General features: G+C 40.2%; 1 protein-coding gene across 2 annotated transcripts; it reads right to left on the bottom strand.

The window, feature by feature from the left end:
• Positions 1 to 384: 384 nt before the first annotated feature.
• Positions 385 to 11,910, bottom strand: LOC308304666 (deoxyribonuclease-1-like). Of its 2 annotated transcripts, none has more exons than XM_080749291.1 (9): positions 11,712 to 11,910; positions 8,211 to 8,385; positions 7,046 to 7,146; positions 6,152 to 6,241; positions 5,534 to 5,637; positions 4,124 to 4,248; positions 2,685 to 2,866; positions 2,447 to 2,570; positions 385 to 1,478 (listed from the first exon to the last, which is right to left on the bottom strand). In XM_080749291.1, exons 2-9 carry the CDS (start codon positions 8,382 to 8,384, stop codon positions 1,431 to 1,433), a joined length of 948 nt encoding a protein of 315 aa, XP_080605417.1. In that variant the 5' UTR covers position 8,385; positions 11,712 to 11,910; the 3' UTR covers positions 385 to 1,430. The 2 variants fall into 2 exon arrangements, with proteins under 2 accessions (XP_080605417.1, XP_080605416.1); XM_080749290.1 differs by having other exon boundaries at positions 11,721 to 11,910.
• Positions 11,911 to 18,939: the final 7,029 nt, after the last annotated feature.

Genomic DNA, 18,939 nt, shown 5'->3' with positions numbered 1-18,939 from the left:
GAGTGCTGAATAGCCTTACAGAAGAAGGACCTCTCTAGCCCAGTAGGTGTCCAAATTATTGCCTGTTTAATTTTTCCAAACTAGTGTCACACCAGATGATTTGGGGGACAAAATCTTTTTGATCAGAAATGACTGAAAACATTATGCTTGGACTTTGAAAAGATATAGGCTCACAAATAGACATTTTTTTGCCTAAATTCATTTTTAAATGAATTTTAGCAATTCTTTTTCTTAGTTTTATTCAAGTTCCCACTTTGAGAAACAAGGTCGGGACAGTCACACCAGATGACATTTACCATGTTTGGTTGAAGATTCTGAAGAAATGAGGAATGAAATGTTTTAATCTTGAGTAAGTTCACATAAAGCTTAATGTCCTGCACAATATTCAGAAGGTTTTTGACAAATATATTTTTTATTTATACATGTTTGACACCGAGGACAGCGAAAACGCTACGTCACGTCACCCACCCAAACACAGTTTTCGCGCCACACACTCGCGCCATTATGTCAAATCGACCGGCTTCATCAGGAATTAGCAATTTGCATTTTTCTAAGAGAAAAGTTGTATTCTTTAATTGATATTAATTTAATAGTGAATACATTTTCCCCACTGACTTTAATTAAAGTCATTGGTTAATATTAACCTTTCCCAAATATGGAGATGACTGACATCACAGACCACATTAGACCATATACTGTATGTCCATATATGGGCATTCCCCCCGAAAACAGGAATCATACTTTAAGTACGATTCCCAGATGATGCCCTGTTAGAGTTTACAGATGCACTGTTAGGGTACCTACCCCCTTATACTCATATGGGATTACAATGCACAAGATGCATTTACTTACTGGTAAACAAACATAGCCCCCAAAATAATGGAAATTCACTTCCCAAAACTCAAATATAATTTAAAACACAGGGCAACCACACTTGCAATTTGCTGGTTATACTCTAGGTCTAGGAATAAAATATTCTTGTTTGACGGTGCTGGCAGGCCGTTTATAATACAATTTAGGAATGAAGAGCCATGAGCCGTATACAATCTGTGCTCGGGCCGCATTTGGCCCCCGGGCCGCGCATTGGACACCCCTGTCATAGTCAATCTAGATTTATTCTAGGGTGTCTTATTCTCTATTATATCATACTAAAATCTTGTTTTAGTTTTTTTGGACAATAGTACTTGTCCGACTTTCTTTCTTTGACAACCACTTTAAGACCATTTGTACACACTGTGACCTAATCCAGACCGTGATACGTACAGCAGTTAATTTGATTGCATTGTATTAGTCATATAATTTGTTGCATCATGATCATTGAACACCAAAATCAACGTCAATTCAGTAAAGAGTGTTGATTGGTTGTTGTAGCTGGGCTCAGGGTGTTGATTGGTTGTTGTAGCTGGGCTCAGGGTGTTATGCAGCAGGCCTTATTGCAGCTGCACATGCACAATGAGATGGTCACTGATGTCCTTTGCCTGTGGGGAAGAGAATTGACAACATAATATAAAACATGTAAATAGGCCTATTGAGAGGTCAATATGGTTTAACGCCCAAAATGTTTTAGTTATGGCAAACAGACCACTAGGTACAAGTATATAAGTAGTACACATTTTTTTGGCTGTCATACTGTTACACTGTGTTGATCAGGTACAATCAGTGTTGGAGGTAACAGCGTTAAAATGAACAGCGTTACTGTAATGGATTTTTGGTGTAAGGGAGTAACCTAACGGGTTAGTTTTGCAATTTAGTAGTTTGTTTGTTTGTTTGTTTGTTTGTTTGTTACCTTTATTTAAACTCGGGAATACAATTGAGGGCAAGCACTCATTTACAACGCAGCCGAGATACAGCAATGAACAACAACATACAGTACATTTACATACATCATTTGGTGTCACGAATGACGGCGTTACGGTCTTGTTTACATTCATATGTCGCACATGTGCGACATGGGAGAGATAGAGAAGACTTAGTTTAGCTTTTAGTAAGGCCGTGGAAGTAGCCTATTCACACTATTTTTGGATTTATTGGTGAAAGGAGGAGAGTAAGATTAATGCAAGTTAGGCATGGTGAAGGCCAGAACAGCTCCACAACACAACATAATCTAACCAGTAAGACGCCCTAAGGGCGAGAAGCGACCTCGGGCATTCCCAGATTTGAGCTTAATATTGATTACATCAGGGATATGGAGAGTGACATGGGGTGTGACGGAAGGACAGACAAACTGACGGACATGATCCGCAGGTTTTCATACTAAATGCGACTTACGGTCATAAAAAGTAACTTTTCTCTGGAGGTATAACGTTGTAACATAACAGAATACTTTTTAATGACAATAACGCTGTAATGTAACAAGTTCATTTTAGAAGTAACGTTACCCAACAAATGGGTATAATAATGTACACATTCATCATTAAGGCTGTCCGATTTTTTACAGTCCACCTACTTGTATACGAGGAGGGTTAGTGGGGAGGCCCCATTGTTGTTCAAAGTCGATGGGTCCAGCAACAATGGGTCCACCAGGGACAGTGGTGGCAACACGTGGCATCATGAGGGTGTTTGCCACAATCCTAGAAATACAGAGAGATGACAGGAGATGTGGCCTTTGTGTGCCTTAACTGTGCACGTACGTGTCTGAGCGTGCATGTGTGCGTGCGTGCATGCGTGTGTGTGTGTCTGTCTACCTATCGTAGGCATAGGGTGGTGGGTTGGGGTTGGCCGGCGTGGGCCTCTGTGACACAGCAGTGTTCATACTGTCATCGATCAACCAGTGGAAGTCACGGTCCGTGCGGAGGCGGATATCTTCCCAGTCTGTGCTACTGACATAGGTGACGCCGGCATTGAAGTCACCCAGTAGCAGCACGTTCTGTTATTAAGGTGACAGAGAGAGAGAGAGAGAGAGAGAGAGAGAGAGAGAGAGAGAGAGAGAGAGAGAGAGAGCATGTAAGACATACTTAAAAAAAACTTCTCTACACCTTGGTAAAACAGAATCCATTCTTTTTGGAACCAGACATTATCTGAGATAAATGTAAACGATTTCAAAGGTTTCAAGTTGGTACACAGTAACAGTAGCAATGAAGAGTTTACCTATTTGGGCTGTATTCTTGACAAATACCTGTCTGGGGATAGCATGGCAACAATGGTGATCAAAAAAGTAAATCAAAGAACAAGATTCCTGGGCAGAATTTCCACTTTTGTCAACAAAAGTGCCCTCAGGACTTGCTTTATGGGTACTCATGGGTACTTCATGGTACTCCAACATCAAAAAGTCACTAAAGACTAAGCTCCAAACCTCCCAAAACAAACTGATTCGGCTACTTCTCGACCTCACATTTTGCTAGCCTAAGTTGGCTCAGCGTTGAAGACACGGTTAAACAACTAAAATGGGATTGACTTTCAAAATAGTCAACCCAAATCTGCAAGATTTCAACAGGAGTTCAAAGTTCACAGCTTTACGGCAACAATGGCGGTGCTAGGTGGAAATAAACAATGCGTAGGCTAGACTCGAGGCATTATCTGCCGCAGGCATGAAGCGAAAACAATGACCTTCGAGCAAGATAAATATGCAGATTAAAAATAATGGATTTCTGCCCGACAGTGACGGTAAGTGTTGTATGCAGGGGCGTCAATTGGGTATGGCAGGAGTATGCAGCTGCCATACCCTTGGTCCAAGGGGGAAAATAAAATGTACTATTAAATATAAATCCATGAATGTCTCTTTGTCTAACTGTGCTGGTTATTTTAATAACTACAAATGTTAACAAAATGGTCACTTTAACAAGGTATTATAATTATATTCTCCACACTTGTATTCTCCCCATCTTGACAAAATGGTATATTCCCAGGTTTCCGCAGGTCAGCTGCACAGGTGCAATGCATTATTGTTAATTGTGGCAAGTTTACTAACATGCCAAGTTTAGCTGCGCTTGAACAACCGTTCCAAGCTGCCATATCCAGCCCAAGAATAGCCCAAGGGGAGTAGTTCTTAAAATAAATGTATCATGCCTGTTGCTAAGGTATGGCAACATGACTGGTGTTTGTAATACACCAGTCATGTTGCCATACCTTAGCTTTTTCTGAACTGGTGCCATTGGTTGGGTATGTGCGGAGAGAGAGTGATTACTTGGGGTCCCCAAACGGAGCTGTGGGTGACATATTTCACCACATCAGCCAGAGCATCAATCTCCCTGCATCTGGCATAATCGGGAGCGGTGTGCTGGGGGATCAACACAAACTGCAAGGTGGGATCTGTGGAGGGTCAGAGATACAGGAGAGGGAGGGAGGAGAAGGGTGAATGTGTTAATAGGATCCAACAAGTAAAATGTCCTCACTTTCTGTCTTTGTACAGTTGTACTAACCCATTGGAAGACGTGGAACGCATTATTACTTTAAACATTATTTTATGTTTCAACTATTAAAAGAATGCATATATACAAGCACACAAGCAGTGAACTTGTAGATCTGCTATCTTTGAAAAGTCGTGAGTCTATATTTTTGACCCAATTTTAAGTGTTTTCTTAAGATTTTTATGTCACTGGTTTTCACACTTTTTCATGTCAAGGACCCCCCAAAATTATAGGCCCCGGACCCAGATCTCAAAATATGTTGTTCGAGGGACCCCCCAGAAATATTTGAGTTACAAATGTTTGCTTGTAAAAAGATATATTTGAAGATTTGCAAACAAATGTCACAATCTTTCAAAAAAGAAAAATCAAACCTCGGTTCGAAGTGGAGCGGTGAATTTGAGCAGCTGTACCCTATGTGAGTGAGTGAGTGAGTGTAAACTGTGCCTGTGAGTGAGTGGTGAGTGTGCCTGGCCTGCACAAAACAGCGCCCCTCCTTTAACTAGTGTTTTGTGTGTGGCCACTCAAGGTATTGCCCAGGCTACGGACAGGGCCAGCCAGCCACCCACCCACCCAGCCAGCCAGCCAGCCACATACCCACGGACATACCTGTTCATTGGGAGCGCTTTCACGGCTCCAAAAATAGCAGATATACAAGCTATACAACAGGGGGTCCACTCAATATACCGACGGGCCGCTGTTCCGACTAGCGTCGGCAGGTTAGTTACTCGTCACGGTTACTGAGGTTAAGTTTAGGGTTGGGGTTAGAGTTAGGGTTAGTTTTAGTGTCGGAATACCGGCCCGTCGGCACACTGATGCAGACCCATACAACAGATATACAACAGTTCCGCGCTGTGAGCTTGTATATCTGCTATTTTTTAATAGCTAAAGTATAAAATAATTCCAGGTCATAACAGGTTATATTTCTTGTCCTTGTGAGGACGTTTGATTCTCTCATAATTAGTAGCATGAGTACACCTACACACACGCCTACATGCACACACTCACGCACATGCACATGCATGCGCTCTCACACACACACACACACGTGCATGCGCTATCACACACACACGTGCATGCGCTCTCACACACACACACACACGCACACGCACCCACACACACACACGCACACGCACGCACGCACACACGCACACACACACACACACACACACACACTTCAGGCAGCTTACCCACAATGGACTGGAACGCGACAACAAAAGGTGGTCTGGAGAAAGTGTTGAGGTGAGGAACAGGTAGGTACTGGTAGCTGTTACCTTTTTTCACTGTGCTCTTTCTAACAACAAGGACAAAACAAAATTAGGTTAGGATTAGGGGTGAGTGATATGGTGATAAATATCGTTGAGGGAGCCTTGTAAAAAATCCTGTTTAAGCGTTAATACAGAGATTCATTGAAGAATTCATTTAAACCTGCATTTTGGTCTAAATCAGAAGTTCTCTAACTTTAAAATGTCATGGTCTCCACTTAACTCAATTCAAGTTCAATTTAGACCTCCCAAAAGGAACCCACAGAGTCTAGTTTTTGTCAAGTAACTTGAAAAGTAACCATAAAAACCAACGTGAAAAATAATCATGATAAAATTGTGTATCGTGATACAGCTTGGAAACATATCGTGATATTGTATTTTTCCATATCGCCGACCCCTAGTTAGGATTATGGTTAACTGAGAAAAAATATATAATTGAATTGGGGGGTGGATTGTACGGGAGATAAATATTGTAAAGAGCATGAGTTTGAGTCCATGCACAGTGTTTGCTTGCAGAGTGATGCATGTGTTTTTTTACTGTACTTGTAGATGTAGAGGTATCGCTCCTTGTACTTGCAGTTCCCGCGACACAGTGGCTCGCTGAAGATTTTGTCATATTGTGATGCTGGTGCTCTGAGATGAATAAACACAAACACAAACACAATTACACACACACCCACACACACACACACACACACACACACACACACACACACACACACACACACACACACATCTCTTACATTCAGAAGTGCCGGTGTCCAAGTGTATTCTGAAGCCTCCTTTTTCTAATGTCCACGATTGGCATCTAATAAAATCATATTTGATACACCCACGTGTTGCTGATTATGGAGAATGTCATTTTATAACAATCTGTCCTTTATTTCCTGCTCGGTGACCTATGGATTAATGAAACTGAATACATAGACACGTTGCTTAATTCAGTGAACTTTTATTACACGATACGAACGGACGGACGGACGGACGGACGGACGGACGGACGGACGGACGGACGAATGAAGCTGCTTGCAGAGGATGCTTGCTCTTGTAAACAACCCAACAGATCAGTCATAGGGGGAGGTCTAGCCCCCAGAGGTCCCTTAAGGCAGTGTTCGGGACCCCACATTATTTTGGGGGGGTCTCCAGATGATTAGCTAAATGTTAACATTGTTTTCTCACTCAACAGTAAACAAACCAACATAAAGTTTAAGTGTATGGGCTATATGCACATTTCTAAAGTGGCAATTTAAGGACTTTTTAATATCTCTAAGTCTAAAATGACAAATTAAACATTGGACAAATTGTCAAATATTAGAGGCTGAAAATGTGAAAATAACAGTTCTACATGCTCACAACGCCTTGTGTTGCGAGGCGTTGTAGATCTGCTGTAGATTGATTGAAAACCATGTAAAATCACTGAAATAGAGATGGTCTTACTGGTTTCTGTTGACCGCTGTCATCAGTGCATTGATTACAGGCTCGCCAGGATTATTGTCTATAACCTCCTGGATCACAATGATGTCAAAGTAATGTATAACCTACAAAACAACATTTGAAGGAAACATTATTGCCATTATTCTTTACCCGTTTGTTGACTTGTCATTAATGTTTTCATCATAGAATGTAAATTGAAAATGTAAAAAATGCAAACCAACTGTTTCCCATAACAACAAATGTGTTAATTCTACTGAGATACACCCTCTACACCAGGGGTGGGCAACTTTTAGAGGGCCACTATATTTTCACACTCACTCCAGAGGGCCACAATGCATATACAGTCAAAAATAGCAAAAATAGACGATCTACAAGCTCAAAACGCGTCGCGACACGTTGTGAGTTTGTAGATCTGCAATTTTTGCTATTTTTGAATTGGAATCCTGAATTATTTTTTAGCTATTTTTGAATTGGAATACTGAAAAGTAACATTTTTATTTAATTTCCAATGCATTTGTATGTTCTTATGTTAACTTTATGAACTTGAATACAAATACATTGTGCATAAAAAAGACTAGTACTAGTCATTAAGCTACTAATATAGACTGAAGTAGGCCTAATTAAAGCGGGTCATGTCGGCATGTTTGGAATTGTAACAGCTGAAATCAATGATATCTCAGTATTCAGATATTAATACTCCCCATGTCCCCTAGAGTAGGTACCCTCACAAAAAAAAACATGCAGTAATTAGGGCTGTCACGATTATGACATTTTACATGACGATTAATTGTCACTCAAATAATTGTGATCAGCCATTTAATTATGTTTTTTGTTGTTGACATTTACATTTCTGTTTGGCTTGTAGGCTTTGAAGTTGCACATGGCAGATATGACACATAACCTAATATTGTTAAAGAAATGACTGACATATTTGACAACTTTGTAAATATTGGTGGAAATTCGTGGAAATAGCTGATCTAAGCTTGCATTTTTCAACATGGAAACAATTATGACGGTTATGACAAAATTATTGCGATTATGTAAAATAATTGTGATTACCGGAATGTCAAATAATTGCGATTAGACGATTATATAATAATTGTGACAAAATCCAACCTAAACGTGTGTTGCCCAGAGAAACGGTGTGAAAGCCTGCAGTGTTTCATACCGTGGCAATGTACTCCAGGATGGCTGCTTTTTTGGGAGATTGAGGACTTCCAGGAACACCAGGAAGATTGGCCTTACTCGGTCCAAATACGTGGAGGTTCCAGGCTGCCACAAGCAGAGCACTGGTCAGCTGCAACCCTCCCAGCACCAGGACCAAAGAACACACTAAACGCATCCTGGGGAGGGAAAGGTCAGGTGACAGTGAATTTAAAGAAGTAGTTCACCCCCAAAATGACTTGTTTTCTAGGGTGCGTTCGGAAATGCGCACTCAACGCACTGGTGTGCAGCGCCGGCGCCCCCTATAGGCAGACTACGCAGTCTGCGTAGGGCCCCCGACCAAAAAGGCCCCCACCGCCCCCCCTCCTCTCTGCAGAAAAGAACGCACCGAACTGTCTTTTGACACCAGCGCTACTGCCATCTTAGCCTGAATGACACATCTCTGATTAACCTTGTCCCTGATTGGCTGTCACGGCTCTTTGCCATTGTCCCATTGGCCAAAAAGAAAAAGGAGACCACATTTCTTGACTCTGGAAATCTTTGGGAGTTTCCGCCCCGCCCCCCTTTCAGAGTCTAGTGTTTGTTTACTTTCGCTTTGACAATGCACGTTTATCTTTCTGGATATGAGAGAAAGAAAAAGCGTCAAACGGAACTGCAGCAACAGCGATCAGGTAAACAGAAACACACATTCAAATTGCACTGTCAGTTGTAACTTGTGTTGTACGACGGAGCCACGTTGCTGCTGCTGTTCTGGCTTCTCCGCCTCTGTGTAAGGCTGGTCATAAAGTAATTAAGTCATAAAAAGCACAGTTTTCAAAGCGGAGAATCGGTTTATGACCGCAGGGTTCTGCACGTTCTCACTCTCAATAGTATCGCGTCCCTCTCCCGTGTCCCATGTAGACTACTAGTAATGTTCACATGTTTTACTTAGTAAAAGTATCAATACTGCAATGCAGAAATACTCTGTTACAAGTAAAAGTCCAGAGTAAAAGTACAATATTTGCCGCTGAGATGTGGAAGTACTCCAGTATAAGTAAAAGAACCTGAAAATGAATTGTGCTTAAATGCTGTACTTGAGTAAGTGTAGCCTACTTAGTTACTTTACAGCACTGCCCGTGCACTAGACACACTCAGTAACCATGGTAACCACTCCAATTTAACCCTTTCATTTTAAGCAAAATCTTTTACTGTGTGTAAAAAAAAAAATAGCCGATCTACAAGCTCACAGCATGCATTGTCTCTGTCTATGCCTGTGGCCTATATTAAAGACAAGTCCCTAAATATTATTATATTCATATAACTATATCTATAGGATATATTATATTTTTATTGTAGATTTAATTTTCTTCATTATATCTAGAACAATCGGTGCCGTGGTAGGCAACAAGTCCAATTTTGCTGCATGTATTGTATGTGTAAGTCACTGTTTAACCGAGTTAATAACTTAGAATGACGATTCTGCAATTTGGCCTATTTATATACAAAACCCAGAATTAAACCCATTATAAAATTGATTAAAAAACAATAAAAAATTATATTATTATCAATACTATATTGATAATAATATACGCTCGCGCCCGCAGGAAGGCCCCATAGAAAAATCATGCTTAGGGCCCCCGTGGGCCCAGAATCGGCTCTGGGTGTGCCATGTTGTCGTTCGTTTATTCAGTGCACTTGGTACGTTGTCGTTCGGAAATCCAGTGCGCGGCGCACCGGTGTGCTGAGTGCACGCACTCACCGAACCTACTCAGAAGTTGGGGTTTGACGGTGTGGTGTGTCAGTGCAGTGTTTTGATTGGTTGGTTTTCATGGCCATGTCGCTTCTCAACTGTGTGCAGCATTTGCAGCTTAATTGGTCGTTTGGGCTTGATAGTTTCACACGCATCAACATTTAAACTAACAGCAGGTATGCCAATGTTATGAATTACATCTCCTTTCAATAGCAACGTTACGTTAGCATACTTAGCAACTGCTGCTTTTCAGAAAGTTTACCTTCAGAGTTCAGAGTGAAAAGGCGCACAGCTTAAAACTGGTCGTTCGTAAATAAGCCACACTGAACATGAACGCACTCTATGCGTTCAGGGTCCCCTGAACCCTGGGTCCCCATTCAGGTCCTTGCATTTGGGTCGCCATCCAGAATCAATCGGGGTAGATTTACTATAATATTTTTTTTTTGTCTTAGGAATGCGACAAATACAAATAAATATAGTATTGAACTCAAGTCTCCATGGCGTGAGTAATCAATAGAAGATAAGTCATTTTGGGGGTGAACTATAACTCCTTTAAGAACTTTTAAGACCTTTTTATTAAAAGACCATTTAAAAAAAGGAACATTACTGCAACTAATTAACAAACTATACTTGGCCTACGTGGTCAAACATTGGCAGAATCGTAAAATAATTTAAGAAAGAGATGATACTTGTGGAAATAGCAAGAATGTAATGTGTGATATACAGATGTGCCATTTCAAAACTCCACACATCCTGCCATTGGCAATACAGTAGTTTGCCAGAACATTGAGCTAATCAGCTATATTTGCTATTTTTATGAACCTCTCTGACTTCGAAGTACTTAAACCCCATATGGGAAGCCGGCTTCCCATAACCAGTCACACAACTGTTCATTGGTCAATAAATCAAAAAAAAAGCTTTTTAGGTGGATTTTTCCCCTGGACCCCCCTGGGGTTCAAGTGGTTAAATCTACTTATGAAGGCGCACTCTGTTTTTCAATGGGAATGCTATGTTTATGTATCTGTGGAACCAAGTGAAACAAAATGTAATGCCTCAACTCCTACAATTCCAAGTGCTTGTCAGGGTCGGGGGTCCCCAGTTCAAATATGTTTTTTTTTTTTTTTTTTTTTTACAGCCTGAAAAGGTTGAGAACCCCTGGGTTAGAGCAGGCACAGAGTGAAAAACAAATGGAGCCTTATTTGTTACACTCATAGAGTTACACAATCATGTATTAATTAACACTGAGGATTTTACTGTAAATTGCAGTATGCACTTTTAGGTATGTTTTCCATAGATAGTCTTTAACATCTTTTATCTTGAGACTGTAGCTGCAGTGTTGGTTTTTAGCGCAACAATGCATTGCACGTGCCTTTTACTTGCAATCGGTATTGTTGACAATACAGTTGAACCTTGAACCCTTGAACAACATGTAACACAAAGCGGGGCCTCGCATCTCACTTTTAGATGCTCTAAATATATTTTTATTGTATTGCATTTTATTTTACCTTAACATGTAATGTACAACTTCTGCAGCCTAAACCATAGGATCCAAAAAAAGGACCTGAGTTAATGAATATATTTTTAAAGACGTTATAATGACAAAAAAGGTTATACTGTAGTACAGCTTTCAGTCTTTTATTCAAATGCAGGAATAGCAGATAGCAATGGGGTATAAACAGGTTCAAAACAGGAACAATTATTTCAATTTTCAGAAAGGTTCAGATTTGAAGAAGAAAAAGAAAACATGCAATTGTATTCTCCTCTAAATAATTGTACCTTACTCACCTTGTTCTTTTACCAGTTGGCTTTTGGAGCAGATGATGTTTAATTGAGCAGTCTTCTCCTCACCTGAATACAATTTAAAAATAGAAATTCGAAAAGAGTTCAAGAATGTTAAGTTCCTATTTTAAGTATCATATCTAAGGTTATACTCGTAATACATATTCAGGCGTCCTCCTTCAGTGTGCAAAAACCTGCCTTTTCACTGTGCAGGCCCCCTTTTTTGTACCTCCCTCTCAGTGGCGCCAGTTAAGCAAAAGCTAGGGTATGGCAAAGATGGGAATCCTCATGGAAAAAAATGCATTACATTTTGTACAACATGGTTCTATTGTGAAAATAGCAGATCTACATGCTCACTTGTGAGCTCACTTGTGAGCATGTAGATCGGCTATTTTCACAATGTCTGGTTTCTACGGTTTCTTGGGCTGGATATGGCAGCCTGGAACACTGTTCATGTGCAGCTAAACTTGGCATGTTAGTAAACATGCCACAATTAACAATAATGCATTGCACCTGTGCAGCTGACCTGCGGAACCTGGGAATATACCATTTTGTCAAGATGGGAAGAATATAATTATGATACCTTGTTAAAGTGACCATGTTGTAACATTTGCATTTGTGGTTATTTTACTGTAATTTAACAACATAATAACCAGAACAGATAGACAGAGAGACGTTCATGGATTTATATTTAAAAGTTACTTTTATTTCCCCCCCTGGACCCAGGGTATGGCAGCTGCATACCCCTGCCATACCCAATTGACGCCCCTGCTCCCTCTAACTCCTCGACCTATCCTGACTCTCCTGACTGGTTCACTGACTTCCCTCCCCTTACGGGAAGTAAGGGGAGGGGAATCCGGAAAACGTTTCTACGCCCAGTGGTGTAAATTTAAGTAACTACTGTAAGTAAATGTACGTAAGTACTGTACAGTTTTGAGGTATTTGTGATTTACGTGAGAATTTCCAATTTCCAATATTTTTACATCTACTCCACTACCTCCCAAATCCAAATATTGTACTTTTACTCCACTATATTTATTTGAGAACCTTAGTTACTAGTTACTTTGCATATATAAATTATAGTAAAACATACATTAACGAGTTAAGCCCTATTTTATACCTAGGCTATTTGGAAAAAGCTGATCTACAAGCTAACAACGCGTCACATCGCGACACGTTGTTAGGCTTGTAGATCTGCTATTTTCAAACAGTTTGTACTTTTAGACTAGACTTCTACTTGTATGGGTGCACACACACACCAAAATACCTATGAGAGTGGAATCCGTATTCCGCCAATGCATTTCAATGAGAATGGAGCGTTTTTTGCAGAAATCTGGCATGAAACCGCTCCATTCTCATTGAAATGAATTGGCGGAATGAGTATTCCACTCTCATAGGTATTTTGGTGTGTGTGTGCACCCTAACAGAGTATTTCTACATTGCAGTATTGGGACTTTTACTTAAGTATAAAATTGTGAGTACCTGTTCCACCACTGAATGAGGGGAGGGGAATACAGGAAATGTAACCATTCAACGCTCACCCAAGAGCTTTGACCTGAAATGACACTTTCCAGAGAATGCCCTGCCTACCGCTTCGCTTTGTGAGAGTTTCATCACTCCAATGATCGATCTTTCTTGCCTCACTACATTGACTGGCAGGGTCAAATGACCGCTGAGTATAACAGAAGAAGATTGTTTGAATAAACAACGCAATCTCATTAGCAAACGTGTAATGGATAAGTAATGGCCACAACACAAAAACGTGCATAGATCAAGTTAGGTCGCAAAATACGTAACATATTTACTAACCATACCAGTGGTGGAATTAAGTACTCAAATGTTTTACTAAAGTAAAAGTATTACTGCAATTTAGAAATACTCTGTTACAAGTAAAAGTCTGGAATTAAAAAAATACTTGAGTAAAAGTACAACATATTGGTATCAAAATACACTTAAAGTACCAAAAGTAGATAAGTACTCATTATGCATGATTGATTGATTGATTGATTGATTGATTGATTGATTGAATAATTTATTGGAAGGTTGCATAGGAAAAGTAGAGTTTTGTGAAAGTACAAATCACTGGTACAAGGTAAACTAGTAAGCTTTTCGGAATATTTACACAGGACCCACTTTATGTAACTCATATAACATTGAAAGACAGACAGATAGAATACAGTACTTTGCATAGGAGGTCATCAATAACAAAAGGGGAAAAGCATTAATAAAGTAGAAAAAGAAAAGAACAGAACAGAACAGAAAAGAAAAGAAAAGAAAAGAAAAGAAAAGAAAAGAAAAGAAAAAAGAAAGAATCAAATCAAATAATCAATAAAATAAATCAATCAAATAAAATAAAATTAAAAGAAAAGGAGGATATTTACAGTGGAAAAGAGGAGGTAAGTATGGGCTTAGCCTTAGTCTATTACAATTATCGAGTAGCAGCCATCTGTAGGTGACTTTTCAGACCAATTTTGAAGGAAGTTAGGGATGTACACTCCTTTAGGGCTTGCGGTAGGGCATTACACATTAGGGCATTAACGACTTGTGATGACGTCATCACAAGTCGTTTGATGACGTCATCACATCACAACCCCCCAATTATTTTGGGGGGTCCCCAGATGATTAACTTAATGTGCAACATTGTTTTCTCACTCAACTGTAAACAAACCAACATAAATATAGAGGGTATTTTCACATTTCTAAAGTGCCAATTTTAAGGACTTTTTAATACCTCTAAAATGACAAATTAAACATTAACCAAATTGTCAAATATAGAGGGAGAAATTGTGAAAATAGACAATCTGCATGAATGCTCACAACTCGCGAGGCGTTGTGAGCATGTAGATCTGCTATTTTCACAATAGAACCATGTTATACCAAATGTAATGTAGCACTGTAATACTGGATCATTCCGTCCTTGACATTAAGCAATTCTACTGTTTGAATGCTGTACAGACGCACACATGGAGCAAAAATTATGATTGAAAAAAATACAAAGGATTTTTTTATTTATTTTTTTCAACTTCGACTTCGACAAGGCTACTCAGTTGACTTGTCGACTTTTTCGTTAATGCCATATTACACATGTTAGTGGTATTGCTTGCAGGATAACAAATGTGAGCCTTTCGTTAATGCCCTATTACACATGTTAGTGGTATTGCAGGATAACAAATTTGAGCCTTTATTAGAGTCAAATCTGGGTTGAACGTAATTTGTTGCGCTGCCTCCTGTGTTATAAGTATGGACATCCTTGACGTTTAGGAAGTATTTTGTCAGGTACATGGGTATCTTGGTGGTAGGGCATTCACCAAATATTCGAATATTCGAATATTCGAATATCAAAGTCACTATTTGACGTTGTTCACCGAAGTCGAATATCTGCTTATTTCTTTTTTTTTATTGTTTTCTCTTTAAAAGAATATATAGTTTATAAAGCTTGGCTAGATAGGAAGTCATAAGAATGAGTTGTCAATGCCCCTGGTGGATGAATTTGTTAATGCTCAATACCAGGGGTTCTCAAACCTTTTTAGGCCGTGACCCCCAAAATAAACATATTTGAACTGGGAACCCCCACCCTGACTTGGAATTGTAGGTATTACGTTTAATGTGACTCGGTTCCGCAGATAAATATTGTGAAAATAGCACATGCTCACAACGCCTCGCAAAGCAAGGCGTTGTGAGCATGTAGATCTGCTATGTTCGCCTCTTGCTTACTTAATATTTGACAGTTTGGCCAGTCCTGTCGAATATCCAACTATTCGAATACTTTGAGGTCGAATAATTAGAATACTAAAAATCACTATTTGTGAATGCCTTACTTGGTGGTGTAGTGTATCCTGTACACCAGGCCAATTGAAAGATGCTGTACTCGTGAGCAACCCTACACTTATATAGTTATAAGCATCGAGGTGGGCAAGAGAAGGAAGGCCAAACAGGACCCTAATCAGTTTCTTTTAAAGCTTTGACTTTGACCAATTGCGGCATCGCAATACTAAACGAGGGGCAGAATAAGTGCTCCTCCTAGAGTCTTCTATGTTTTACTATTGACCAGCGGGGCATTGGGGCAACCCTCTGCAAAAAAAACAAATTCTTTGGTTGACTTTTTTGATTACCTTGGTCGTAATTTTTTCAGGTTTGCCTCTAAGATGCAACCCAGGTAGGAGATTTTTTTTTTCTTTTCTTGATGTTAAAGTGTCATCTACTTTGCTGAGTTTGTGACTCGACCCAAAGTAAATGGATTCGGCAGGGGGCTGGATTAGCCATGGGGCAGGGGCCAGGGGCCCTTGGCTCTCAGGGGCCCTTGGGGGAATTGGACAATGTGGTCATCACCAATTCACTAAAATGAAATGTATAAGTTAATCAAATATCAAATGTGAGGGCCCCTCCTTTGTTATCTACTTGGGCTTTCTTGGTCTACAGATGATCATCATGTTTTAAAATCCAAGCTGAGAGTGCACGTTGGTTGGGAGGGGGCACCAAAAATAAATATTGCCCCCAGGGCCCTCGAGGGGGTTTACAGTCTGGTAAATCTAAAAAAATATATCTATATAAAAAAATATATAGAACCCTTCTTCCACCAGACAGTGAGCACCACACCTACAATCATTGAGACGACCAGAGCTATTACCCCAAGCCCTAAGCCTGCCTTCTTCCCAGAGACATCAATGGAATCTGTGGCAGAAGTCTTGATCACATCCTGGACATTGTCTGTTGCAGCCCACGTCCATGACTTTGATTGACCCACTTTGACCCATGACTGTTTCCCTTCTGTCAACACCCTGATTGTGTCGCTGTCGGCTTGCAGACCTATCATCTGTTTTATGTCCTCTTTCCAGGCACCGCTGGGTTGGACTCAGTGCTTAATTTGTGAAGGGAACATGGGGGAACATGTTCCCCACCTGTTTGATTGGATCCGGTGGATCCGGTACCTATTTGATTGGATCCGGGACCTTCCCTGTTAATCAAAATAGTGTGGTTTGGTCATTTATGTTTTTTTTTTCCTTTTTACCTGCAGAATTTTTCTTTACTTTATATTTTTATGTTTTTGTTCAATTTCTTGTAATTTTTCTGAAGTGGTGTTTCATAGGTGACAGTGACACACAATAGACACGCTATATACACACATACATGGTGTCATATAATTTTGTTAACCATGAAATATTATTTTTGAGCGGTGCAAACCGCTCCTATGCCCCACTTTTTGTTACAAAAATGATGATGTCACTAATGAAGATGACATGAGTTAGCCAGACCAATGAAACATTTCGATTTTGTTGATTTGTCCATGATGTCATAGGCACAGAGGCTTCTGATTGGTTTACCCTGATTTAGAATGTGTTTAGGCCGAACAAATTAGTATGGTGTCATAAACACGGAGGCACAGATACCTCTGATTGGTTGGCTTTTGCCAAAACATATCTACCGTTCATGTTATGAATTGACCAACTGAACAGACCATTGTATCAAAATTGTATTAGATGAATATCACCCATAAGCAGAGAAATAACCACACTTTTAGACAGACTGTGGATAATTTCACAGGTTATAGATGACAGGCAGCTAATACAAGCTTAAAATACAAATAAACAGCCTTTGAAAAACGTCTTAGGTCTTGGTCTTGGCCTTGAGCTCTAGAGGCAAATAGGTCACTTATCGTTGTGACCTTGTCGCCTAACTGACGACAAGGACCACCAGAATCGTCAGGCTCTAGTAGCAGAGCTGGTCCTTCTGGCCTCATTGGTTTTCTAATGGATTTTCCTTCAAAGTATCTAAGTATCCATCCATCCATCTTCAACCGCTTATCCGGAAACGGGTCGCAGGGGTAACAGTTCCAACTGAGACTTCCAGATTTCCTTATCCCGAGCAACTTCTGAGGCGTTCCGAAGCCAGTTTGGAGATATAATCCTTCCATATGGTCTTTGGTCTGCCACAGGGTCTCCTCCCAGTGGGACGTGCATCAAGGACATTCCTAGGAAGGCGCTTGGGGGGCATCCGTATTAGATGCCCGAACTCCTTTCCAAGTGTAGAAGCTGCGGTTCTACTCCAAGTCTCTCTCGGGTGACTGAACTTCTCACCCTATCTCTAAGAGAGATACAAGCCACCCTTCTGAGGAAACCCATTTCGTCCGCTTGCACCCGCGACCTTATGAAGATTGCTCAAAAGAGCTCCTCATATAAAGGCAAGTATAATAGTTAGTTTTACAGTAAATCAGGAAATAACTAGAAATACTGTTCCTACGAAACAGTGTGGGCTCGCATGTAAGACCATGTATGGGCATAAAGATCTACCCTTTGGCTGCACCTCATTGGCTAAGGGCCCTGCCTTTGTACTGTCGGTACAACATTTTGAGGAGAACTTGACTGACATATAAAGAAATAATGAAGATAACATACCGGTACGTGTGCTCGCTTTCAGCGAGCCCACAATAAAGTAGAGTTTGTGCATTGGTCATAGCACACTTTGAGATGCTTGAAGGTGCTGTTTGCATGTTTCCTACTTCCAGGAGTCCGTCTGTCCGTCTCCACTTTTTGCCCAAATATGGAGTGTGGAATATGGAATATGGTTGGGATGGCTTTGGGCTGGGCTGTCAGCAAAAGCCATCTGAAGGTTGAGGGCAGTGCAGTTCCCATTACCCCTACAAGTTTGCAGAGCCATCGGTACGACCATGACATGCCATCATCTCCTCGGTGGTAACAGCTTTAGAAAACACAACAATAATTGATTAACCACAGCAAAAAGATTAAAATAGGCAGTGAGCCTTGCAGTGAGAGTAATGGATGTATTATTGATATGAAAATAAAACTGCATTATTATGACAACATACAGTATGTGTCCTGGTAGGCCTACATAACATTTGTAGCAACAGTTGGCAGAACTTGGCACATAGGAAGCCTGACCAACGCCAGAATGCAACATAATAGTATTACTAATATGAATACTGTTGTTAATAGTAGCAATATGATTTTTATTATTATTACCCATTTGTATTATTATCATTTATTTCCTAAAATGTAACAGTTTTGGACATACAAGGTTTCCACTCGAGAGTAACGATATCTACTTTTTGGGGTGTTTTGTATTAACAACCGTTCTGATATACTATTGTTGTCCATCCCTATAATTACATTATTAATTAAATTGAGCATGTTTTGAAAAGATCCCCGGTGATTTAATTCCCCTCATTAGGCATGGAAATTAATTAGCTTCCAACATTGCACCTGAGCCA

This window comes from Nannobrachium achirus, assembly GCF_963921795.1.
Source record: "Nannobrachium achirus genome assembly, chromosome: 2".
In the NCBI taxonomy this organism is placed as follows: domain Eukaryota; kingdom Metazoa; phylum Chordata; class Actinopteri; order Myctophiformes; family Myctophidae; genus Nannobrachium; species Nannobrachium achirus.
The sequence above is the reverse complement of the archived record's forward strand: the minus strand, read 5'-3'. Positions and strand labels throughout refer to the sequence as shown.

Bases quoted from the DNA above. Each gene is read 5' to 3' on its own strand.
- LOC308304666 (XM_080749291.1), bottom strand. From the start codon at position 8,384: ATGCGTTTAGTGTGTTCTTTGGTCCTGGTGCTGGGAGGGTTGCAGCTG. The intron at 7,147-8,210 runs GTATGAAACACT...GTTGTTTTGTAG, and splicing joins TCCTGGAGTACATTGCCACG to GTTATACATTACTTTGACAT. The intron at 1,479-2,446 runs GTAGGTGGACTG...TCTTCCCCACAG, and splicing joins CTAACCCTCCTCGTATACAA to GCAAAGGACATCAGTGACCA.